At 50.5% G+C, this 26,528-nt stretch overlaps 1 protein-coding gene across 8 annotated transcripts; it reads right to left on the reverse strand.

Annotated features, from left to right (window-relative positions):
* Positions 1-203: 203 nt before the first annotated feature.
* Positions 204-26,528, reverse strand: CLK3 (CDC like kinase 3). Of its 8 annotated transcripts, XM_074296985.1 has the most exons (14): positions 25,370-25,476; positions 19,220-19,374; positions 12,864-13,077; positions 10,501-10,597; positions 10,153-10,219; positions 7,256-7,372; positions 6,428-6,594; positions 5,702-5,796; positions 5,462-5,591; positions 4,396-4,478; positions 2,264-2,343; positions 928-1,018; positions 429-608; positions 204-307 (listed from the first exon to the last, which is right to left on the reverse strand). In XM_074296985.1, the coding sequence occupies exons 2-13, from the start codon at positions 19,372-19,374 to the stop codon at positions 432-434; spliced, it is 1,473 nt and encodes a 490-aa protein (XP_074153086.1). In that variant the 5' UTR covers positions 25,370-25,476; the 3' UTR covers positions 204-307; positions 429-431. The 8 variants fall into 8 exon arrangements, with proteins under 8 accessions (XP_074153086.1, XP_074153090.1, XP_074153087.1 ...); XM_074296989.1 differs by lacking the exon at positions 25,370-25,476 and adding an exon at positions 26,505-26,528 and having other exon boundaries at positions 204-608; XM_074296986.1 differs by lacking the exon at positions 25,370-25,476 and adding an exon at positions 26,135-26,314 and having other exon boundaries at positions 204-608.

The following is a 26,528-nucleotide window of genomic DNA, read 5'->3' on the forward strand; positions in this document are numbered from 1 at the left end:
ACAACTACCCCAAAAGAATTTTGGCTAGCATAGACACAGGACAGGAGGCGACCCTTTGTGGCACAAAGAACTCGGGGTGCCAGCGTGCCCTCAGCCTCCATGACTTGGGGCGAGCCGGCTGGCCTGTGAAAAGGAAGGGATGGGGAGTGGAGTTTCTGAGGCTCCGTCCCAAGCCCCAGAAAACAGACACATGCACCAGGAAGTTATCAAACAGTAAGAAACACTTTATTTAACTTTACAACATATAAATATCTTGGGTCAAATCTGTGCTTTCTGGTAAGCTCTGCTCTTCCTCCCCTCTGGGGCTCTGCAAGCACAAGGAAGCCCTGATGACAAAGGATGGAGGGGAGGTACAGACATCCCCATGGGCCCCGGGCCCCCTCCCTTCGTTGCCCTCCCCCCCATCCCTAGGCCGAGGGGCCGGACACCTGTCATCTGCTCAGGTTTCGGCTACATCGAAAGGTCCTCTCCTCGGGTGTCAGGCCAGCGAAGAACGGGTGGAGCAGGGCTTCAGCCAATGTGATCCTCTGGGCGGGATCAAACTCTAGCATCCTCCTCATCAAGTCAAACAGCTGGACGTGCTCCAGGGAGTCATGGAGCATGTAACTCTGAGGGGAGAGGACCAGCCCCTGGTCAGCACCCCCAGCCAGCTGTCTTCCCTGCCAGCCCCTCGGAGAGGGGAGAGGAGGTATCCTTCCAGAAACTTGGCTCTTTTAAGTAAATAAATTCCTTTCCGACTATCAGCCTCCCGGCCAAACCCACCCATCAAACAAATGAGGACACAGACCAGAGGAGGGCTTGCCCTCAATCACCTGGTCAGCCAGCAAAAGAACTGGCTCTAACTCGGAGGCTGCTGTCCCTGCCTGCTGCTGGCCCACAACCTCTGCCCCAACTCCTCTGGGCCTTGACAGGGACAAGGGTACTCACCCTCAGAGGTTTGCAATTCTCTTTCACATATCTGCCATCAGAGGTGTTTTCATCCCAAACCAAGCCTCCCTTGTAGAAGTACTTTTGTTTCCTGGAACAAGATGATAACGTGTCACCCCTGCCCTCTTACTGATAAAGGACGTGAGTGTGTGTGTGTGTGTGTGTGTGTGTGTGTGTGTGTGTGTGTGTGTGTGTGTGTGTGTGTGTATACACAAATTCACATGAAAGATTCAGTCCAAGTCTCCCCGATTCTCAGCATGGTTCCCCACTGCGCCAACTTGCTCTCCTGGGAAAAGGCAGGCAAGAGGCCGGGAGCTCCCCTGAGAAGCCTGGCCCAAGGTGGCTGGTTGAAAACCTTACTGCCCCCTATCAGGATCAGCAGCACCTCGCATTGTCAGGCCCTGGCATTGAAGGGAAAATGGAGTGGGCCGAGGGGGGCGTGCCCCTGAGCATCAGTTCAGATAGACACTATGAACCATGTATGACTCAAGGGAGCTGGGGCGGGAGGAGAGGGCCCAGAGGGTCCATTTGGGAGCCTACTCTGGAAGCGCAGAGGATTAGGATGCTCTCTGCTGTCCACCTCCCATCCTCCAACCACTGGTAGAGAGCACCATGGCTCTGCCCAGTAGTGTCCAAGTCTACAGGGGTCAGTATCTTTAAATGTCTTTGCCCATGGATACATCACTCTGAACTTCACAAGACAGCAGGGGAAGTCAGTGTGCAGGGGCAGCCCTGTGTTGGGGTGGGCTGCACCTTCCAGGAAGGAGGAAGGTGGGGGAGAGGGGGAGTCTGCCCTAGTCGCATCACTACAGGTGCATTTCTGGGCATCCCACTTGAAAAAGGCCATCAGCTGGAAAGTGTCAGAGGAAGGCACTCTGTACGGGCAAGAGCCTTATAGAAGGCCTTACTTGGCCTGGCAAAGACTCTGGGGGGTAGGGGGGCATCTTGGGAAAGAGACGAGGCTTGTTCTGGGGGGACCTGACACCAGGCATTACGTTTAGCTCTCAGCCAAATGTCAGCGACACTGAGGGACGACCAGTGAAGTTTCCCACTAATAATTTTGTGGACAAGAGGACTAAAGGCTGCTGAGGTCTCTTCCAACCCTCAGCAAAAATTCTCATTCCAGCTTCAATCAAAGAGCCCCAAGCCAAACCACTATCCTCACCCCTGGCTCCCAGGGGAGGGGGGAGTGAAGGCTGAAGAAGCCTGGGTTGGGGTCCCCTGGTCATGCAGACCGTATCCAAACTGGGATTCAAACCTCAATCTCTCCATTCACTCAGTGCGCTCCCTTCCTGCGGACTAGCAATGCCTCAGGCCTCTGCCAGGGAATTCTCACCTGGTCCGATGGATCATGTGAGAGGGGATGGGCCCCAGAATCTTCTCCATCATCACAAGGTGCTCCCGGTTTTCGTGGGTCTGGAAGGAGAGGGGGCGTCAGAGCAGAAGGGTGAGGTTAGCTTCTTCCCCTCCAATTAGTGGAAGACAGGAGGGCTGACAGCCCCTCTCCCTTTAGGAAGGGCATCCCACCAGACAGATGGCGCGAGGGCTTTCTGCGTTTCTTGGCCTCTAAGGAGAGCGGTACACAAATCCAGACAAGACACCCTGACGGTCTATTAATGACCCAAGAGGAGGGACAGCAGGAAGATCTGCTCAATGGGGGCATTGTCAGCACTGCTAGTTGGCAGCAAGATGGCCTCAAACCTGAGTCAAATCCTTTTCCTAAGCTTCCCCCTTTCTGTCCCAGTATCCTCCAGCAGCCAACCAAGTCCAACATATCCCAAACTCCTCCTCCCCAGTGCTCCTAGTGCTCCCAGCAGCCAATCTGGTGGCAGGTGCTGACATTCTTCAGGGTGTCTCGGCTCTGAAATACCAGCGCCGCTCCAATCCCGCCACCACTTCTCCTTTGCTAACAGGGTCACTTAACTGACAAATGAGGAAATGCCACGACATTACGCTCAGCTCTCAACCAAATGTCTGGCATTCTCCTGACAGACCAAACGCCTGCGCCCAAAGAACACCCGGGGGCTTTGATGGGCACACAGAAGGCCCCGTCCCGTACAGCGTTTCTGTCACCATCTTGGATGACAAAAGGGCTTTTCAAAACCATCTAATCCAAGCTTCTGTTTTGCACTTAAGGATAATGAAGTCTAGAGGTTAGATGGCTAAAACTGGATCCCAAGACCCCAAACTCAGCGCTCCCCGCTGTACCACCCGGCCTCCTCCCTTGGCTTGGCTACAATAATGAATGGCAGTCAGGATTCACAAAGATCCCGAGAGATGGGGCTGATGAGCCAAAAACCAACCAGATGAAATCCAAAAAAGATCAAATATAAAAATCCTGCACTTTGGTTAAAAATAAACAAAGCGTAGGCATTCATATGAATGTGGGGGATTTCTGAAGCCAACAGTGTGAGAGCTGCTCAGAAAACTGACGGCACCCCACCCAGCATCGAGAGCAGGAGGTGCCAGGACAATGGGACTATTCTGTAACCCTCAGGCCACTTCTGGGCACCTCACCTCTCGAAAGAGGGCTCTCAATGTCATAGGAATGATGAGCAAAGGAACTGGTGATCTTTAGCCAAGAGACAGGACTGTCAGCAGCAGAAAAAGGGGGAAGCCTTGGGACTTAACCCTAACCCACTGAACCCAGCGTGCCTTCTGCACCAGTGCTCACCTGGACAAGCCCTTCCTTCCCCAGCTGCGGCCAGCCCCTCCCTTTTCTTTCTCCAAGCTCTCCCTGCACACACGGCCCCAATAGATTAATCTTCCATAAGTACCACTTTCATCAAAGTGCTCATTTCCTTGAAAAGCTTCAAAAGATCCTCCCCCACCTCAAAACCAAGTTCAAACTACTCAGATACTTTGGCACTCAAGACCCCTACCAGCCGGCCCTCAGACCTTCTAGTTTGGTCAGGACCCTCTGTGGCCCCCAGAGCCGAGTTCACCCTTGGGCAGGGCCACGTTTTTTTTATCCCCACAAAAGCACCAATGGAGCACGTGCTCTGCTCCTGAATGTTTCAAACCCTTTGCTGACTCCACCTGTGACTTCCTTAAAACTCCCTGAGACTCAGCAGGGCTTGGGGGCTTTGTGAGAACAGGCCCGAGTTTTCTCCCTCCTCCCCTATCAAAACGATGCTCCTCCATGGCCTTGGAGGAAGGAGGGCATCCGCACTCGGCCCAACAGTCCTACCCTCTCTGTGCTGCCTGATTCCAGGAAGCCCCCCCACCCAGACCACTGTCCCCACCTTGGTCCCCCTCCTATCTGTCCTTGGCCATGAGAGTCTCTTCTGATTTCCTACAGCCCTTTGCAGTCCGAATCAGTCTAATCTCCTCGACCAGATCTGGAGTTTCTTTGGGAGGGACAATGTTCTCCTCCTCTGGTTCGCCACTCAGCCCCTGGAGACGGCCTGGGTCTAGTGGCTGACAGGGCCAGATGGGCAAGGGGAGGTCGGCAGGGGCGGGGAATACCTGGAAGAGGGTGAAGCCCCGATAGTACTCGAAGAGGATGCAGCCGATGCTCCAGACATCACACGGCTGTGCCCAGCCCAGCTCTGAAATGACAAAGGCAGAGAGGCCATGAGACCCTCTATGGCTCCCCAGCGGCTGTCCCACGTGGTCCACATGGAGTCTCAAACTGCCACCTCGGAGGTCAGAGGAATCAGCCTCCTGTGTGACAAAGCGGCAGAGGGGGCCGAGGGATCGGGCCTTGCCCCAGGTCCCACGTGGTGGAGCCTCTGGCTCCAGGGCCAGGCTCTCCGCACCTGTCCTATCCCCCAGGAGCCGAGACACTGTCTCTGCCTCTTCCTCGGTGCCCAGCAGGAGCCTCGACCCCCAGGCAGTGCTCAGTAATAAGTGGTGGCGCAACGCTCCCACATCTCCAGCCCACCCTCTCCCTGCCCAGCCCCCCCCAAGAAGCCCACAATCCTGTCTGGAGCATCTGGGAACTCTGCAGTCCTAGAACACCACAAGAAATTTGCCCAAGAAATGTCCCTATAGTGGCCCCTGATGACCAAACTGGGAGGGGTCTGGAGTGCCCCTAGAAGCTCCTGCCTGGCCCGATAGCCGCTCCCTGCGGTACCGGAGCCTCGGGCCTAAGTCCTTTGTGACATGCTGCTGTTGGGGTCAGGGGCCTTTGGGCCCATGCTGCTGGGCACTCCACTGTCCCAGCCATCTTCTTAACAAAAGGCGCGCCCGGGCAGGTACTTGCTTTTCAGAAACGAGCCCGCTCAGTGGCAGCAGGCCGGCACTAAGCGCCTGGCTGGGTTCCGTTTTGGCTTTTGCACGACAGTCCACAAACCCACTGCCGGAACAACCTAAGTGAACCGCCTTCCAGGGCCGGGGACAAGGGCGGCTCTCCGAAGGCTGCTCATGGGGTCAGCGCTAAGTTGAGCGCCTCTTGCTGGGGCATCCACCCTGATGCTGGGCGGCCCAAGTGACCCAAGGCGCACACGCACGCCGCCTGCCAGTCTCCACCCCCCCTCATCTCCCATAACACCAGGGTGGCCAGGGAAGTGGGAATCCTAGGGCCACTCACCCAGGATCACCTCGGGCGGGCGATAATGGCGGGTGGCCACGATGGTGGTGTGGTGTTCGTGGTCAAAGGTGGCGCTACCAAAGTCAGCGACGCGGATGCTGGTATTCTTCACCGACTTCTCCTCACAGCTCTGGGAGGCATAGACCCCACCGTCAGGGGCCTCCTTCGGCCCCTGGAGCACGTCACCCGTCCTCGCCACCCTGCCCTGCTCCCTGAGGGTTTCTTGTTCCCCTACTGTACCTTGTTCTCGTTGTACAGGGTATCAAAGTCAGAATTCACAAACAAGATGTTCTCGGGCTTGAGGTCAGTGTGGGTCAGCTGGTTCTCATGCAGAACTGAGGAGGGGAAGCGTGGAGAGGGCGCGATGAGGAAAGGGGAGAGGCGGGGGGTGGAGAGGAGGCGCCCGGTGCCCGATTCTGACTCCAGCCCTGCGCCCTCCCCGGGGGAGAAACCCCACCCTAGCGCATCCCCCACCACGGGCTGCTTGGGACAAGCCGCCATCAAGGGACCCGTGGCCACACGCTTCTGAATCCATAGGAGTCAAACCTCCCAGGGACTCTGAAGTCAGGGTTTTGGGGATGTGCCTCCATCTCTCGACAGGGAAGAGGCTTGGAGGCGGCCCAATCCACGTTCTGCCTCCAAGGCCTTCCAGACTAACCCCAAGTCTGCAGCCTGGCTCTCTCCCTGAGGGTTCTGCCCCTCGGACACCGATGATGCTTAATGGCCAGGAGCAAGGACGGCAAGAAGAGCGTTAGGTAAGCCGCATCTAACTGCTTTCTGGGCAGCTTCTGGGGCTCCCAATACTTGGGAAACACCGGCTTCTTCTCACCATTATTAGTAAGAAATGCTAAAACACCTTAAAAAGCCCCTTCCGGCCCACCGACTCAACAACAGACGGCCGAGGTTGGGCCATTCCTGGGGATTCCAAAGCTGGACACAGGGTCCTTGAGGCAGGCACCAACTTACATCGTAAGGCATGACAGAGCTGGTACGCCATGTGCCGCACGTGAGGCAGAGGGTAGGGCTGGAAGTTGTTCTCCTTCAGGAACTCAAAAGTATTCTTGCCCAGGAGCTCAAAGGCAATGCACATGTGGCCATGGAAGTTGAACCAGTCGGACATCAGAACACACAGGCTGGGGAGAGAGGGGAGAGAACATTCGTCAGGGGCCCTCCCTGGCCCAACCTCCTTCCCTTATGGATCCAGCTTCCTCCCAGCCCATGGAACACAGAAGAGAGATGGGACCTCCATTTGTGACACCAAAATCCACCAACTCAACGACTCCCAAACAAGCTAAATGACCATTCCCCAACCACAGGGGTTTCCCAATACCCAGAGCTTCAAAGCATTTTCACATTTGGCATTTGGTCTCCTCTCTATGGCCAGTGAGTGGATGGAGGGCTGATGGGGATTCTCCCCTCCTTGGGGCCAAGAAGGCCAGGGGGGCAATGGTGAAGTCTGGAGGAGAATCCCAAGACAGAACGCATTATACGCGACCTCCGACCCAATGCTTAGGTCACACCCCTTGGGTCAGTATGTGCATGGAGATCTTCAGTGAGCCCTCAGACTTCATTTCTACCAAAGTTTCCCACAGAGAGAATTCTCTAGCACCAAGTAGAAAGAGGGGAACACTCAACTCTTGGGGTTCCCGTTTCGGTTAAGGCTCTATGGGGATGGGGAAAGGGCATTTTGGCCCCATGTGCACGTCTGTGAAATCTGGCATGGGCCCCAGAGATCAGCCCGAAGAGGGCTGCCCATCGCTGCCTCTCCTTCCCTGGGCTTTGGGGGACACTTACAATTTGTTCTCTTTGTCCTTCTCCTTGATTTTCTTGAGCACGTTGATTTCTAGCCGGGCCGCCTCCCGGTACTTGCCCACATTTCGGATGATCTTCAGGGCGACCTGTGACTTGCCTCTGTGGGCACAGGGAAAGGTCAGGCTTTAGGGCGTGCCCTGCCCTCCCTTCCCCCCACCCCCTCCCAGCTCCAGGGTGACTTGACCCTCTCTAGGTTCTTGGGAGATGCCAATCTGACAGCTATGAGTTTCTACAACACCCCCACTCCAGCCAGGGCCACACCCTGCTCTTTATGGGCAGGGATGCCCTAAAGCGTTTGATCTTTCTTCACCTGCCCAGCCTAAAGCTGAATTATTAGGAAATGACAATCAGAAGGGGCGGCTAAACCAGCTTCTCCTTTAGAAGGCTCATCTATGGCTCTTGGGCACTGGCTAAGCCAGCCTTGCAAACAATTATCCCGGCTGTCCCGGCCAAGAGCCTGCTCCTCCACCCTTAGGCCCAAGTCCAAGAGCATTAGCAGAGACCTAATCTTTGCTGGAAAGGCTCAGTTCCAGCTGAGAATCACTGGTGCAGCATTTATCACTGAACACTTTCTTTTCTATCTTTCCCAAGCCAGAGAGCCAACACTAAGCGATTTGGGGGAGCCCAGGGTTTGAGTCCCGGCTTCAGCCCTTCAAAGCCCCTCTCTGCGGGTCTCAGTTCCCTCCATAATAAGGCCCTGTGATTCTCCCTCCCCACCAGCCCACTCAGCTCAGATAAGGCACTGCATAGTGCAGGTGCGAGACCTCTTCCGGCTCTGGTTTGGGGCCCGGAAAAGTGAACTAACCCAACTTTGCAAAAATAAATAATATAATAATAACAACAAAGGTCACAGAGTTAAATGGAAATCAGACTGTCATTCAAGCTATACTTGGTGAATAAAGAGATAAGGCCTGAGCTGAGGCGTGCCCACAGAGCACCCTGACCACCCTTTCCACCCTATTGGAAAGAAAAGAAAGATCTGGGTCTGGAGTCAGAGCCCGAGTTCCATCTTGGCATCCCCTTTTAAATGGGACATTTGACCTCCATTTCATTGCCTGTCACATGAGCTGACGTGGAAGAGATGGGTCATTGGTGGCTGGGGAGTCAGGACACCCGGGTCAGGGGAGACTTTGGCCACCACAGGCACTCCCATGCACCCCCAAAAGAAGGGCACTCACTCTAATGAGGTCGAGGACAGGCCCTTCCGGCTCTAGACTGAGCATCCTCTCTCACAAGGCTGCATCAGGAACATGATGCTCTACCCATGGCTGGGGGTTCTTGTCCAACAAGCCACTAAGTCCCTGCTGGGTGCCATGAGCCATGGCAGAAAGCTTAGGGCCTTCAAGCAACCATGGTCAGCGCCAAAGGAGGGTGGGAATCACCAAAGGGAGCCAGGCCCTGGGCTTGGAGCCTCCATAGGAGCAGAGGCCCTGAGGCTGGGCTGTGAACCAGGGGATGAAGCCCCTGGAGGGGACGAGTGAAGGTCTGACATACCCACAGCCATTTAGCCGGGGTCCTCCTGCTCATCCTTGCCCTTCTCCAAGCTGGAAGGAGACAGGGCCTGGGTTGGAGGCCAGGCTCCACCATACAAAATCCGTGTGCTTTAAGGCACATCACGTAAGCTCCTGGGGCCAGGCTCCCTCGTCTGGAGAACAAGGCAGATGGGCTGGACCAGATGGCCTCCAAGGCCACCATCAGCTCTAAACTGATGATTTTAATAGGCTCCTCTAGACAACGCCTCCCTCCCGGTGCAGAGATGCCTTCCACTGGATTCCAACCAGTGATCATGTGTCTGCTCACCTCTGGTACCTGATGTACACTAGAACCTGGTCTAACATACAGAGCTCTGAGTCAGGACCTGGAGGCGGCCAGGCATGTGCCTGGACAAGCAGTAACTGGCCTGGACCTCAGTTTCCTCCCCTGGGACACTGGATGCCCTACAGAACTAAGTCAAAGGACAGTCATTATCGCTGGTGCCCAGGATTCAGGAGATGCTGAGGCCGGCTTCCCTGACTTGAGGGCTGCGCCCATCCCCAAATTCTCTCACTCTGGGCCTTTCTCAGGGAATGGAGCAGAGGCTTCCACCTCACAGTCACTACTGGCTTGTCTGTATTAAGACCTTGGCTCCAGAAATCCACATTCCTCTGGATGCTCCTTCTCTGTGAGCCTGTGCCTCAGTTTCCCAAAGGGAAGCTTCCCTGAAAGCCATTCAGGAGCAAGAAGGAAGAGGCAGGGGCCTGATGGAGGGGCAGGGAAGGTAAGGAGGAGCTCGGAGAGCCAGGGGCAGAAGACAGCCTCGTCTTTACTCTCCAACATCATGAGGTTCACTAGCAGCATGTGGAGAAGGCATCCCCACCATCAGGGAGGACACAGCCAGTCCGAGGCTGCCAGTGATTAATGAGACATAACAACTTGCAGGGTTTATGTCTAGCCTTGCATACTGGTGTTTCCTTATCCAGAGTGGAAGAAGTAATTTGCCTTTTGTGGCCCTGGTTCCTGGGAAACCAAGAGTAAGTGAAAACACGTGGCACTAATAGCAGACAGGTAAGCCTTAAAGAATCCAGCCACAGGCAAAGAGATGCTTTCAGGAAGAAGCCCCAGGGCCCCAGCTGCGCATTTCTTCTGGCTCTGGGCAGGAGCTTTCCCCCTCTGACTTCTCCAAAGCTTGCATACTGTGAAGTAAGGGGGGTCCGTGGCAGCAGCAGCGCCCCAGGGACAACTAAGCTCTCCTGGCTCCAACCCATAGCAGGGTCGGAAGCGTTCTGTGCCCCGGCCTGGCAGGTTGTAGCCTGTGGGCAGAGCCGTCAGTCTATAGGCCCGTCTCTGAGCGCCTCCCCACCGGGGCCAGCCCCAAGGTCCGGCCCTCCCCACTCGCTCACCTGGCATGGTCCAGACACTCCACCACCTTGCCAAAGGTGCCTTCCCCGAGGCTTCCCACGATCTCATCTAGGAGAGAAAAGAAGCCGAGCATGAGGACCCTGAGTGCGAGGGGCTGGCAGCTCCTGCAAGATCACAGCATTCAATTCTCAAAAACAAAAAAGGTTTCTCTCTCACTGCTACACTCTTTAAAAACAGAAGTTGCTAGTGTCTGCTTCATTCAGGCAATTACTGGTCGGCCCGCTAGCGAGCCACAAGCACTAGCGGCCCCTCCGGGACAACAAGAGAGGCCTCGTCTAACGGGGGGGTAAGAAAGTAGAGAGGTAAAGTTTTACGAAAGGTGGCTGTACATCGCTCTTGGAGCCAATCGCCGATCCGGCACACCAGGTGGCCCTCCTTGTCATCTTCCACACTCCTGCTGCTGCGCTTACTGCTCTGTTGGCTTCTCTGTGAGCACCGCCCCCCGAAACGAAACGCCATCCGACCAATTGCATGGCGGGCGGTTCCGAGTGGCAGTTGGAGGCGTCGGTCAGAGGCAGAGGCGGGCCGAGGCGATGAGGAGACGGCGGCCGGTGGTTGGTTGGTTGGTTGGATTTTCCAGATCCCAGCATTTCATAAGGCACACAGCATATATAACGATAGGGATATTGCAAGGGACACGTCAAGACACAAACTGACTTCAAAAACAGAAAAGTAAAAAACAGCTACAGGTATGTAAAGAAAACTGGCATTATCTATAAGTGGGACGTCGCAGCCGAACGGAAGGAAAAACCGGCCTCTGCTCCTGACGGGGCCAGAGTGTGGAAGGTCCACGGCCCCAGGGTTCCCACCACCACGCTTCCTCCCACTGTGCCCCACCATCTTTGCCCTTGGGGGGCCAGGCGGCAGCTTAGCCTCCTCCAGACCATCACCCCGGGGTGATGGCACACCTGGAGAGCGACGCAGGAAAGGAGCTCGGCCTCGCTGGCTGCCCCGGGCATGGAGCCCCGTCCGGCTCCTCAGAAGCAGAGGACCTGCCCGCCGCGAGGGGCGGGAGAGGGGGAGTCTTCGCTACTGATGTGCTCCCCGGGGTTCCCGTCCTGCCCCTCACCTGCTTTGGCTCTGCCCTTCCTGCCTTGCTTGCTCCCGATCGAGAGCTCTTCAAGCCCAGACTACCAACCACGGCCGGCACAGGCCTTTCCTCCCTGAGCTGCTCTCTGAGCCTGAGTGTCCAAAACTACAGCAGGATGATTTCCAACACAGGTGCTCCTTCTGCCACGCTCTACCTCTGCTATCAAGAGACCACGGTTCAAAAGCAACCCTAATCCTCCTGGTATATCCAGTGGGCCCTCCGAGCTAACCAGAGGGCCTTCCAATGCCAAGCTGACCCACACTGGTCCTGCTCCGGCTGCTGCCCTACCCAAGGACAAAAGAAGCCACAGGACTCACGTGAGGTCCAAGAAACAGTCACGGGGCACTCACTTCCCATGCTGGCTGTGGGCCAGAAGGTACAGGGGTGCCATCCCTGATCCCCTCCCCCCACAACGCAAGGAAGGGAGAGGGAGGCATGTGTGCCATGGGAACGTCAGAAATGAAGTCGCAGACCCTAGAAACTGTCCTACAGAAGAATACCAGACAGGTTGCAAGACCACACTTTGGATTTCACGATCCTCATTAAATGTTTTACACACACATGCACACATACAACACACACACACACACATACACACACACGTGCACACATATAGTTATTCAATATTTCTTACATTTACACATGAGGCAGACAAGGGACTTCATCCCTTCCACTAAAACAATCACTTCTCAAGGTACTTAAAGACTGAGATAGGGAGAGGTGGATTAGCAAGGAGAGGGGGAGGAGGAAGAAGAGGAGGAAAGGAGCCAACCCTGAAGCCATTTCACTCATGATTCTTGACTTGTTGGGGTTATGTGTTGCCACAGCAGAGGTAACGAAAAAAATCTATTCTGGTAATTCCTGATAGTCTTTGCTATCAAATCATTCATTTTTGCAAATTAGTTCCAAACTGTGTGATTTGCCCCCCTTCCCTGTCATTTCCACTTAAAAACCCCAGCATGATACAAATAACTCCTACCTCTTGCTCATTTAAAAGAAGCAAGAGCAGAAAAAAATCTCCTGGGGTTTAAGGTCGGAGGGAATGATTTCCAATTGGGATGGCTGCAAATACAGCCAAATCCTTGTCCACACATGGAGAAAGTCCCTGTCTCTCAGGTACCAACATTCTCCATCTTCAAGGATTGGGGCTTAGGAAAAGGAAGTGATTTTGTGGAGCGGAGGCAAAAATCAGACCCAAGGACACATGAGGTATAAACCAAACAGATCCCATTCAACACCTGGGAGCAAAGGAAAAGAGAAACCAACTCCAGATACTCTGTCTGGTGATGCCGACCCAGATTGCAAAAAGCCTCCCTGATTTGATTTCACTGGGCACCCCCAATGCCCAGATCAGAACTCAGATACAGACACAGGCCCAGGTGCCAAACCAGGTGCCGGAGCCAGAGGTCGCGACAGGTGCTGCTGCTGCCCCTCAAGAAGGCTGGAGTATCAGGCTGACGCCTGCTATGTCGGCGAAGGATCGAACAAACAAGACACACAGGAGGGTTCAGAGGTACTCACCCAGGTCAAATACACCTGAAAGGAGGCTAAAGAAAGGTGAGGGCACCAAACAATGGCCAGCTCGCTCTGGCCACTACTCACCGAGGAGGCGCTGCTACAAGACCTGGTGCGGCGTTTGCGGCAGTGATGGGGGTGCTTGCGGGTACGATGCTGGTCCCTCTCCCGTGATCTCCTGCGATGGTGTGAGCGGGCTGAGTAATAATCCTCTCCAAAGGAAGGGCTTCGCTCCTCAAACCTGTAGTTGTCGCTGTCCCGACGCTCCCGGTATCTCCTTTGGTAGGGCAGGCGGTCATGGCTACGTGATGGGGAAAGGTCAGGGTGAGCAAAGGAGGACCACTGCTGAGTTCCCCTCTATGCCAAGGGCCTAGGAAAAGTCTGAAATCTGGCTAGCCTGACGCAGCCCTTGCTGTCCACTGCCGTGAAATGGGGTCACTGCTAAATCAAAGGCAAGCCAATCAGGAAGCATAAATCCTCCTTAGCAGGGAGGCAGCTACATCAGCTTCCTCGAGGGCCTTCCAAAGGGAGGGAAGTCTCCCTGCTTAGCCATAAGTATGTCCTGCCCACTGCAGAGGCTGAAGGTTCTAGTATTAAGAGGAGAAAGGTTTCCAGGCTTTCCTCTTTAACTCAAAGCTACTGCCTAGGGAGGACAGCAAGATGTATCCTTGGGACAAAGGACAAACAGAGACCTGGAGGGATGACTCCATCATCATCCATCTCTCAGAAAATGGGTGACCAGGTTGTTCTAGCTAAAACTGGCTGGACAGCACCGGGCCTAGAGAGAAAGAAAGGACCTGAGTGTTCTCCCAGGTTGGATGGCTAATAAGAACCACAGAGAGGGAAGAGAGCCAAAAGATGGGAGAAACAATCTGGCAAGTGAGGAAGGACATGTTACCTGAGAAGAGAAAGAAGACAGAGATGGCCAAAGAATAAGAAAAGAGTTTATGAAAGAAACATGAACTATCAGCAACCATGTGAAAGACAGCTCAGATCACTCACAACAACAACTTCAGCCCCAAACAGGAAGCATCAAACGGTAAAAGGAAAGATTAGATAGGTGACAGGAGTCTGAATGTGGTAAGATGAGCGTACTGAAATATTGTGATGCTTGTGGGCTGCTCTGACCATTCTAGAAAATGATCTGGAAACACATAAAAAAAAAACTGCTGGCCAAGATGGCAGAGTAGCTAGAAGCTATGAGCTCCCCTCATGACTCCTCCAAAGAGATCCAGACCAGGCCAAAATCCAGATTGGAAAACCTAAGACAAAATTGAAAGAGGGTCCTTTGTCCAGCACAGGGATCCAAAAAGAGAGGCCTGTGGATACAGGGAAGGCTGGGCCCCAGAGCCAGCACAGAGAGGCCTGAATCAGGATGGGCTGAAGCAATCCTACAGTTCATTGCTCAGCTTGAAGTCACAGATCACAGTGCAATGCAGGGGGGCTGTAAGGAGTGGTCACAAACTCTGCTCAAAAAGTTATCAAACTGTGCACACCCTTTAACCCAGCAGTGTTACTGGGCCAGTATCCCAAAGAGATCTTAAAGGAGGGAAAGGGACCCACGTGTGCAGAAATGTTTGTGGCAGCCCTTTTTGTAGTGGCAAGAAACTGAAAACTGAGTGGATTCTCAATTGGAGAATGGCTGAAAAAATTATGGTATATGAATGTTATGGAATATTATTTTTCTGTAAGAAATGACCAATAGGAGGAATACAGAGAGGCCTGGAGAGACTTACAGGAACTGATGCTGAGTGAAATGAGCAAGACCAGGAGATAATTGTACATGGCAACAACAAGACTATACAATGATCAATTCTGATGAATGTGACTCTTTCCAACAATTAGATGATTCAGATCAGTTCCAATGATCTTGTGACATCTACACCCAGTGAAAGGACTGTGGGGACTAAGGGTGGATCATAGCATGGCATTCTTATTCTTTTTGTTGTTGTTTCCTTGCGTTTTGTTTTCTTACTCATTTACTTTTCTTTTTTATCTGATTTTTCTTGTGCAAAAGAATTGTATAAATGTGTTTATACATAAAAAAAAAAAAAATCTACCTACTGAATTAAAAAAAAAAAAAAAAAAGAGTGGCCACAGACCCTGGGAGAGTGAGGACAAAGTAAAAAGAGACTCAGAAGCAAATGGAAGCTGTGAGTCTGGGAACTCATAAGCAGAGTGGGCAGCCCAATCTGAAAAGCACAAGAATGTGAGACCAGAAGGGGACCTCTAGTTCTGTACCTCAGAACAAGTAGAGCTCTCCAGCTCTCTGATACAGGGGACTCCAGCAGCAGTCTAGTAAGCCTCCAGATGTGGTAAGTCCAAATACAGGGAAAGAGGTCAGAAATCAGGCTTTGCCCTGGATCAGACCACTCCAAGCTTACTGAAATCTTAGAGGTCTCCAGCATGAGATGTTTCTGTACTATAATAATACAACATTCAATACCCCCAAGAAAGCAGTAGCAGGACTGACCCAGATAGTTCTTCTAAAAAAGCACCAAGTATAATCCTAGAGTCCAAAATCAAGAAAATGGAAGAATGAACAAAGAAACAGACAAAAGAAAAAGAAAGAATTCCACCATAAAAAGCTATTATAGTGTTAGAGACACTCAAAACACAGACCCAGAAGAAAAGCATGACTCCCAATATATCTAAAAGCAAAACCTCAAAACAAACAAATAAAAAATCTAAACCATAGCTTGTACAAGGTTCAATTAACCTTAGGAGAGAAACAGCAAGGGGTTTGTTTTGTTTTGTTTTGTTTTTTAAGAGTTAAAGTTGTTTCTATAGATGAATCTGGAGGAAAAAAAATTAGAAAAGAAATGAGGTACAAAACTTTGTCCAAGCAATAAACTCCCAGAAAATCAGAATGAACTAAACAGACGCTAATACCTCCACCAAACAGCAAGAAACAAACAAACAAAAAAAAAAAGTCAAAAGATTGAAAATATAGAAGAAAACATAAGAAAAATTAATGAACTGAAAAAAGATCAAGGAGGGAGCAATGAAAGAATTATTGGTGTACCTGAAAGTCATGACCAAAAAAAAAAACAAAGCTAGACATATTTTTAAAATCATCGACTACTGCCACATCTCTTAGAACCAGAAGGCAATGCAGAAAAGGAAAGGATCCATCAGAAACCTCCTAAAAGTCTTCCTGAAATTCAGTTTCCATATTAAAGAAAAAATACTGCAAGTAGCCAGAAAGAAAGAATTAAAGGATCAAGGAGCCACAGTCAGGACCACACAAGATTCAGCAGCTGTCACTATAAAGAAGTAGAGGGCTTAGAATACAAGGCAAAGCAAATGATCAAGAACAATAGCAAAACAATCTAATGCTCACAGGGAAAAGAGAGAATTTTAATGAAAGAGGATTTCTAAACATTCCTAGTGAAAAGGGCAGAGCTGCATCGAAGTACAAGTACAGAAGTCAAGTATACTCCAAGAGTAGACAAAAGTGAACAATTCAAAAGAACAAAGGTAAACTGTTTACATTCTAATATGCACAGATGATACATGCATCCCCTCCAAACCCTATCATTATCAGAAGTCATAATAGGAAGTCTAATTAGAGAGCCTGGGAGTAGTTCTGTTGTTTTGAAGATCTTCAAAGAAGCATGGAAAGGGAGAAGAGGAACACCTTAGGGAGGGAAAGGGAGAGGAAAGACGGAAAATTATTTCATGGGGTACACAACTAAAAGTCAAATAAAGAGGAAGAAGTAGGGGAGAATGATACTTGAACTTCATTATCTTCGGAATTGTTCAAAGGAATGATGAATACACATGCACAGAATTGAGTGTAGAAATACATTTCACTAAACAGAAAAAGAAAAATTGTAGAGAAAAAAGGGAAAGAAGGTGAGGGAATAAAAGGAATGATACATTAAGTGAGGGATTAGCCCTAAGCAAAATAAACTCTAACTGGGGATGTGAAAACTTCAGATGCTCTTTTTGTGTTGGCAAAGAACTAGAAACTGAGAGGCTTTGCATCCAATCTGGAATGGTTAAGCAAGCTCTGGTATGTGAATGTGATAAGAGTGCTATTGTTATAAGGAATGACAAAGGAGAAGATTATCAAAACTTCTCCTTTGTCATTCCTTATAACAATAGCACTCTGCTAAGACTTGTAGGAACTGACACAGAATGAAATGAGAGCGATTTATGACAAGCAACTGTGAAAGACTTATGACTGTGATCAGCATAATGACCCAATGTGATTTCTGGGTGGGGAGGATTCAAGAGTGTAGAGTAAGGTTTATTTTGGGGGGTATGTTTCATGCAGGAATTTACTTATTTGCTTATTTATATTATACATATATTTGTAAGAAGAGGTTTGGTTTTTTTTCCCTCTCCGGTTGGGGGGGGGAGGAGTTGGAGAGAGAGAACATAGATTTTTTGCTAACTAAAAAAATATTAAATTACATTTTTTTTTAACTCAAGAAGGGAGATAGAAGGAAAGTAAAATAGATTTCTATTAATTTAAAAAAAAGTTCAATTAACTTTTGATCTACTTTTGCTGGCAATATACCCCAAGGATGTTAAAAACATATAAAAAAGGCCCCAAAACATAGGAATATATTCATGGCAGCATTTGTGTGTATGTGTGGCAGCAAAAACAAACAAAAACAACAACAAACCATCCATAGATTGAGAAATGGCTGAACAAATTATGGGAACACAACAGAATACACATTAACATATTACTAGATTGGAGCATCACACAGTAAAATCACGTAAGAGCACAGAATTCAGAGAAGACCTGTCTGGACTGATACAAAATAAAGCAAGCAAGCAAGCCAGGAACCAATATTGACAAGGCCTACCAAGACCAGTAAAACAAAAATGCTAATCATTCTTGGATCACTAAGGGAGAAATGAAAAAATGCACCTCCCCTTTTGTTTGGAGGTAAGGGACGAGTGCAGAATTCAACATGTTAGCAGTTGATTGTGTTTAATAGTTTCTATTATAAAGGCAGTCAAAGATAGGGTGAGGATAATCCTAAAACAACTATGATGCAAAAACAAAAGGTATCAGTAACACTTGAAAAAATGTACACAACAAGTAACCATGACTTGTAGTAAGGAGCATGTAACAGAAAGAGATGAATTTTTAAATATTGCTATCTTGTTTTTGTATCTTGCTCATTTCCAAATGTATCCCTGCTTCCTCAGCCTGACAGACCACTTCTTACAGCACAACTGAAAGAGAGGCGCACAAAGGGCCGTACAACAGCCCTCCACCATGTCCTGCAGGGCCTGAACCCCCTGGGGCTCTGGCCCTCCCCGCTCTGGGGCTGAGCTTCACACTAACCATGACCACAGCGTTCCAGCTCTCTAGCTTGTTCTTTCCACTTACGTGGTCACACTCGGCGTGTCCCCTACTTTCCTGGCTCTGCTCATCTCTCTATGTCAGTCCGAATTCTCTACTTGCTTCTCTGAACTCTCTGCATTCACCATTCCTAAGGCAGAGTAATGCTCCAGTCTATTAATGCATTATAGTGTGTCCAAAGGAGCTATGGCCCTTTTGACTCTATTCCCAGTTCTCCTAGAACAAAAGGAGCTGGTAGGACTACTTGGGTGAATAGAGATTCCCTCTTTCTGTTTTTTGGGGTTTTTACCTCCTTGGGGTATGGGCCTAGCAGAGGAATCTCTGAACCAAAGGACCAGGGTTTTCTCACTTCCAGAACAGCTGCACCCACTGACAGCTGCACCCAGAGTGTATTGGTGCTCCTGTGTTCTGAAGTTCCTCCAACAGAGATTATTTCAATCCTTTGTCATCTTGGTCAATTTGTTGAGTGTGAGATGTAAGTGGTTTTGATTTGCATTTCCCCTATCAGTAAAACAAAGAAATCTTTCACTTCTTTTCATAATGTGCAATTCTTCTTTTGGCAATTAGGAATGGCTCTTGGGTCTTATATATTTTTGTTAATTCCCACATAAATATGTGAGGATATCAAATATTAGTAAGAACTGATACAAAATGTTTTCCCAATCAACAATTTACCTTCTCATCTAACTACACTGCACTGATTTGCACAAATTTTTTTTTTTCAAATTCAAGTAATCAGAATTTTATTCTTTTTATTTTATCTTTTGTGATTTTCTCTATTCTTTACCTAGTTAAGACCTCTCCTCTAGTCCTAATGGGTAGACAGAGATATGGCATAAAATAATTTAGCAAAGGAAAAGAAGGAACAATGGTAACAGAATGGAGTCATGGCAATAAGCCTGGCCCTTCAAGGAAAGTAAGACAAGGTCTGGAAACTAAGGATGAGGCACTTAAATTCTCCACAGAAAGAAAGGAAGGGCCAGTGGAGGAGCTGAACAAGAGTGGACATAACAGGGCCATCCTCCTGGGACCATCTTCTACTTCACTGTTAAGAGTCATAATAAAATGCTGCCCATTACTCAACCTACCCTTCTTATTCCTAATTAGCTCTCACCTTCTGGATCGAGATCTTCTAGGGGGAAGTGGTTCCCTTCGAGACGGGTATCGAAGTCTCCCCTCGTGTTCCCGGCTGTAAGACCTCCTCCTCTTCCATCTGTGACTTAGGTAAGAGTCCTGCTCGGGGGAGCGGTATCTTTTGCAGTGGTGCATCTAGGACACAACAGAAAGACTTGATAGAAATGCCAGCAGGTTCCATCTGGGACACAGGCAGCTGGCTCCAGGGACCGGGTTCCCAATCTATCCAATGTGGAGCCTGGGAAACTTGTCATGTCAGGGGGAATACTAAAGAGGGGCCCATTGTTCTAGCTTTGAAAACAAGTTCTCTTCTCCCCAAGCATAGCTATTAATCAAGAAAAAAACTGAGGTTGTTCCAGACAAACAGGATAAACCTCCTGTGTGCTGCAGCTAATGAGTAACACTTTCCTAATAAAGAACAACAGACTTCTTCCATTAAAAGATTGGTTGCAGATACCAACAACCTAGGCCTGAAGACCTCCTGGCCTGACTTGGAAAAGACTTTAGCAGGGTAAACAGGTTCTGCAGCTCTGGTTCTATTTCAGGAATAGGGGGCATATCGTAAGTAGCCCAGTCTGAAGAGTTATGAAAGATGCAAGATGGGTATCATCTAAGTATGATCCAAAGAGAGCAGGGATATGGGGGTATATCAGCATTATTGATGATGGTGAGGAAACAAAAAGTCATTCATTTCCCTGCATTAATTCTCTGCTGTCCCAAAACTGGACTCCATTATTTCTTCTAAAGCAAAAGTTTGCTTATAGAAAAAGGACAAGGAGAAGCAATGAATGGTGACAACCTTGAATTAATTATGAAGAAAGATGAAGGCAAACACTACCTAGTCTGGGCACTCAGTACACAAAAGGTTAACTTAGCCAGTCAGGTTAGACATTGGATAAGAATCTGGCTAGGAATCCAGAAAACTGGTCCTACTGACCTTTGCTTGGTCCTGATCCTAAAGACCTTTGCCAGTGTCCTTTCTGCATTAGGTATCTGCAGACATTGCTCTGGAAAGCCAATTTAGCCTGGCCTGGCCATAGCAAGTGCCTCTAGCACCTCACTCTGCCTTTACAGCTTGGAAACACCGGTGCCCCAAAGTGTGCCAACCAGAAGGGCTCTTTAGGCCCAAACTAGTCTTCAAAGCTCTGGTCCCATCCACCTTCAAACCTTGTCTAAGAGAGGAAGTCCCCAATCTCTCTCTCCTAGGTGAAGGAGCAGCAGGATGGGATAATCCTCCCTGAGATTTCTACTATTCTGATGACATCACCACAGGATTCCCCTGATCCTCCCAAACAAGATGGACTCCAGGTTCCCTATTCCACCAATTCCAAAGTATCGGATGTGGAGGCCCCGCCACAGAACATGCCTTTTTGTTAGCTTGATTCCACACCCGTCCCTTAACTCTCACTCCCTCACGTCACCACTTAGGTAGAATGATTCTCCACTTGGCTGGTCAATTCTGGACTTACTGCATTGCTTACTAAATAGGGCAGTGAATAAATGAAATTCTGGCCTGGGTGACTACTCAGACTTCCCATATGACTGGCAATTTACCATCCCCTTCACAACTCCTACCTTATAAGGCTGAAGAGGTACCTACAAAGTAAAGCTCCAGAGGGATAAATATTCCATAGCATAGAGGCATTGCTAACCATTTCAGATTGAATTTGGATTAATGCTTTATGTTGAAAAAAGCTTTTTAAGATCAGCTGACTAATGTTACATTAGTTTCCTGTAATTATCCTGAAGGCTAAGCACCCAAGCTGGGGAATAAAAATAAGTATCTAATAGCCACCAAAAATGTTTCACTGTGGCTGAAATAGAGGCCAGGCCTGATTCATCTTGACATTTCAATGCAGATTCCCATCCTCAATCACATGAAGTGATTCAGGATCTTTAAGACAAAGATTACTTTCTGAATCCCTAACATCATCTACACGTAATCATCCAGGTAGGTTTTACAGTATTTCTTCAGTGCTTTAAAAAATCTGGTTTCACTAGGGACAGCTAGGTGGCACAATGGATAGAGCACCAGCCCTGAAGTCAGGAAGATCTGAGTTCAAATCCAACCTCAGACACTTAACCCTTCCTAGCTGTGTGACCTGGGCACTTAATTCAGCAACTGCCTCAGCCAAAAAAGAAAAAATCTGACTTTATTGATGTGAGTGATCCCAATTATCATACTGATCATAACCTCTCTTAGCAAGGTGCTATGGCCTCCCTCTCACCCATTGCCAAAGAACATTTTTCACCCTATGGCAACCCTGATGACAAGTCTCTTCACATTCAACCAGGCTAATCTTCAAACATAAATCCTGTGTCTGGCCTTGTCCTTGAAGGCCCTCCCAACTTAGGAAGACCTTGCCAGAGTTTGGATTTCATGTGCACAGCTTTGAAGGACCTGAATCAGCTCCAGGCCACAGCAAGATACCAGTGGAGTTCTTAAATAATGATGATGACATAATTTGCATTTTATAGCACTTTAAGGCTTGTAAGGTGCTTTACAAATTTTATCTCATTTTATCCTCAACCCAGAGAAGTGAGCACTGTTATCACTATCTTACAGATGAGGGAACTGAGGATGGAGTGAACTGTCTTGCCCAGAATGCCACATATAGTGACTGAAGCAGAGTTTGAATTCTAGTCTTGACTCTTAAGTGCAGCATTCTATCAACTGAGCTACCTAGCTGTGTCCAAGATGGCACTTTCACAGAAGAATGTCTCACCGATTCCAAGATGACACTCTATGCAGTCTATCAGAACAACGGCCAGCTCTATGCCTAAGTAATGATGATTTTCAATAATACTGCTGGGTTATGTTAAACTAATCAAGGGTATCATATTGCTTCAAATCTAAACCATATTCCCCCCCAAAATCTAGTTTATATCAAACTTATGTGGCTTGTAATAATATTCTTTGTTCCGTACAGATAGTTTAAACCTTTCCAGATGCATTAAGAGCTAAAGGAATCTCAATGGATGTTCCTGAAACTGGAAGGGCAGCAGAATCCCTAGAAAGTTTTCATTAGCAGACCAGCCCTGACCCCTTAGAAAGAGAGAATCTCACTGCAAAGTCCAATGACTTTCTTGTCTTTCTTCCCACTGCCCGGGCTGGACAGGACCAGTGAGAGGGAAGGTGAGTTAGGTGGGAGAGGAGATTCCACCTCCCCAAAAGTACATCCATTTGAAGTGGAAATCTTCAACATAAAGAAGATCCAACTCACTTCCAGCTGACCAATGATGGACAGAAATAACTATACCCAGAGAAGGAACACTGGGAAGTGAATGTAAATTGTTAGCACTACTGTCTATCTACCCAGGTTACTTATACCTTCGGAAGCTAATAATTAATGTGCAACAAGAAAAAGGTATTTACACACATATATTGTATCTAGGTTATATTGTAACACATGTAAAATGTATGGGATTACCTGTCATCGGGGGGAGGGAATGGAGGGAGGGAGGGGATAATTTGGAAAAATGAATAAAAAATTAAAAAAAAATTAAAAAAAAAAAAAAGTACATCCATTTGTCCCACAACTGCCCACCTGTAGGTAACTAAAACCCTTTCTGCTGCTTTTAACTCAAAGTGGCTCCATGGAAGGTCACAGAACTGAGAAGCGGACAGAGCAGAAACCATATGGCCAGTATGTAAAGCCTGTTGGCTTCCCGTTGGCAGCACATACACAGAAGCCTGCTGAAATCTTAGGGTCCAACTACTGTTTCCAAAAGAGAATAATGGAAAATAATTACACATACACAATACATAATTCTCCACACATATGTGTGCATGTATACACATAAAATATGTATACATAAAATACACAAGAGCATGTGTTTTTCCACGTGTGTATATTCCTCTCAAGAAGATTTCGTTTTAGAGATGAAATCCACATTTAGGGGCTGCCTCATTCACACCAATATAGAATTTTAAAACGCACTTGGGTGAAAAGCTGCCCATGCCCAACTTAACATCAAATACCACTTCCAGGTTCTCCTCCTTCCAAGTCCTAAGGGCCATTTCCCAGACTCACTGAGGGCCAGGAGGGCCCAACACATTCAGACACCAAATTTGAGGTGAGCCACAGAACAGAATAGTTTTTAAAAAGTCTTCCAAACCTGCTCTTAGTTTTCCTACCGCACGCTGAGCAATGGGAAAAATCAGACCAAGTCCAGATGCCACACTCCGAAGCTGCCAGCTGCCTGCCCAGAGGTACTAAGGGCACAGCCTCCTTGTCAGCTTTTCACATGTTGCTGGCATGAGGAAAACTGGGCTAACGAGAACATCAAGCCCAGCCACGGCTGGCACCTGCTCTCTCCCTGGACCCTGACCAACTGAGTCCCCCACAGTTATTGCGGACTGCTGCCTCCGCTGCGCAGCCTCATCCCCTGCCACCTCTCAATCGACACCACAGAGGTTGAAAATTTTTCTTTTCAAGGGCACTGGAATTGGGGCCAGAGGAAGGAAGGTGGAAGGCAGCCAAGTGTGCCTTGCCAGAGGGGTTGTCTCTGCAAAGTCCTACCCAGGCAGAACGAGGGGGAGGTCAAACCACACCGCCAAAGGTGAGGAAAGCCACAAAGGAAAAGATCTGGGGTGTTCACAAATCAACTAAGAAAACACAGGCCCCACTGCAGCAGCTCAAGTATCTCTTTCATTTTCAGGACTGGAATTATCACAACAAAAACACTGCTCTTTTCCTCAGCCCAGGGCACAGCTGGGGCACAGCTGTGAATACTTATCGCACTTTGGGGACTCCCCACCCTTGCTTTCCTGGAATAGCCGGTACCTTCACTGGGGTTCTGCAGCTCATCCTCCTGTCCTTCACCCCTCCCTCCAACCACAGTCTCAGTTTCCAAAGGGTGCCATATGGTGTCCAGCCAGAGCAAGTGGGGGGGGTAGTAAGGTGGGACCAACCCAAACATCTGACCGAGTCCTAGCCACACCTGCCGATGGGCTGGGCAGCGCTGACTACTTTTGGGGGGGTAGGAGGGGGAGAAAGGCATTTGTGGAGCGCTAATCTTTCCAACATGGAGATTTCAGGAGTGCAAAGAAAAGGTCTATTTCAAGGGTGAAATCTACCAGTGGATGGATTTCAGGATACTGATACTGGCAAAGGGGGGAAGGGCAGGTGAAAGATGCTAAAGTCTGAGTCAGTGAGGATTTTATGGACAGTAACATCTTAGCAAGAGTCGCCTGGGAGGGGTTTTCAGGGAGTGGGGGGATTATGGAGGCCAGGAATCCGACCCTTTGGGAAGACACAACTCATTAGGCCCAGTTTCGGAGATGAGGGGCTTGTTAAACGGGGAGGGAAGGAAGGGGCCAGGGAGAATCTGGGGATGGGAGGCTTTAAGAGGAGGCAGAGACTTGGAGGGGAGAAGACTTTCAGGGCGGGGAGAGGATGGAAATTTTAGGGGGAAATGGAGATTTTAAAGAAAAGTGGATGGGGATTTTAAGGGCATCCATCATGGGGGAGGAGAACTGTACAGCCAGGAACGCCGTGGGCATGTCATCTTGGGGGCTGGGAGGTTTGGGGAGAATTTTTAGGGTTTGGGGAGGAGTAACTTAAAGGAGAATTTGGGCTTTAGAGGCAAGCAGGCTTTTAAAAGCATGGGGTGATTGAAGGGGGAGGAAGAAATGAGGGTTAACGGCAGAGTTGGGAGGGGAAGGATTTGGGGGGGGTTAAGAACATGGGGGGGGAACTGGAGGGAGAAGCCCGAAGGGTTATGGTCAGGGGGCGATTTTAAGAGCAGGGTGGATCTCGGGGGAGAAGGGAATGGGGGGTAAGAGCAGCGCGGGGAGGATTTTAAGAGTTGGGGGCTATTTTAAGGAGGTGGGACTTCCGAGGAGGGGAGGGGGGAGCGCCTTAGGGACAGCCGAGGGCCGAGACCTCCCATAGCCCTCAGGCCCGAGCCAAGGATCCCGGGAGGGTCGGGTCGGGGTGGGGCTGAAGGGCCCAATGGGGGTTGGCGGGGTCAGGGGTGAGAGGTCAGCGCGGAGTGAGGGAGGGCACCCGGAGGGGGAGGAGCAGCCTCCGCGGCCATCCGCAGTCACAGCCCGCACCTCACGCACCCGGCCTGAGGGAAGGGCAGGGCAGGGGAGGGGGCTGACAATGACGGCGGGGGGTCTCACCGTCTCCCGGGCGCTCCAGCTCCAGCTAGGCCCCGCTCCCAGCTCCTGGCGCCTCTTCCGCTTCCGGCTCCGGGCTGCGGCCTCCGCCCGCGGCGGCCCCGCCCCTCCCCTGCCCTGGGCTCCCCTCCCCCCTCCGCAGCTGCGGCCCCGCCCCGCCTGGCCCTACGTGCCGCCGCCGCGGCCCCGCCCCCTCCGTCCCTTCGTACGGCCCCCGCGGCCCCGCCCCCTCCCTTTCCTGCCCCGCCCTGCGTGCCGACGCCGCGGCCCGGTACACACCCCTTCTCGGTTTCTCCCCGCCCCCGACCCTAGAGCGGCTCTCCAGCACTTCCTCGGTGCCGCTCTATCCTGGCACTCTGTGTCCCTGGAGGACTGGCCGGTCCTCGGCGGGCAGGCTACTCTACCCAAACGTCCGCTGCCGGACCCGCCTCCGTGGCCCTCCCCCTCTCGGCGCCACGTGGCGACATACCTGGACGGGGCCGTGCGACTTCCGCTCGGCAGCAGCTCAGTCGTGACATGCCCCGCCTCAGACCGCATAGGAATCCCCTACGCGGGCTCAGTCGCGACCGGCCCTCCTTGGGTGGGGTTATGCGCGGCTCTAGTCGCGATCGGAGCCCTTCCCCGTTCGGCCAGATCGCCAAATCTCAGAATATGAAGACCCCCGGGAGAATTCCTAGCCAGTCCCTTCGCCCTGCGAGTGGTCATCCATCTAGTGGTTGAATACTTGCAGAGATGGGGAGCTCATTACCTGTCAGGGGAGACACCCACCGAGACAATTCTGGGGGTTGAGACTTGGGAGCCCTGCACACCCGTCTCTGGCAAGCGCGGTGGCGAGTGCTCGGTCCGAGCCGGCCAGCTGAGACTGCGGGGCAGCCTTCAGTGCCCCTCCTGCGTGCCAGAGCGGCGGCGGCAGCCGGCCGTGCTCAGTGCCCCACGGACGCTGCAGACGGGGGGCCCAAGCAGGAGGCGGAAACCGCGCGGCCCTGCCCCAGCCCCCTCCCCCGCACCGCCTCTCGGCGAAGCGGAGGCTCGGGAGGGGACCTGGGTCTGCGGTCAGTGATTTCTGGCTGACTGACCCCTCCCGCAGGCCGGCCCGGCCCTCTCCGCCCTCTGCTTCCCCCCGGCACTTCCCGCTCACCGGCGGCTGTCAGCCCCTCTCCTC

The sequence above is a fragment of the Sminthopsis crassicaudata genome, chromosome 2, assembly GCF_048593235.1.
Source record: "Sminthopsis crassicaudata isolate SCR6 chromosome 2, ASM4859323v1, whole genome shotgun sequence".
Lineage (NCBI taxonomy): Eukaryota > Metazoa > Chordata > Mammalia > Dasyuromorphia > Dasyuridae > Sminthopsis > Sminthopsis crassicaudata.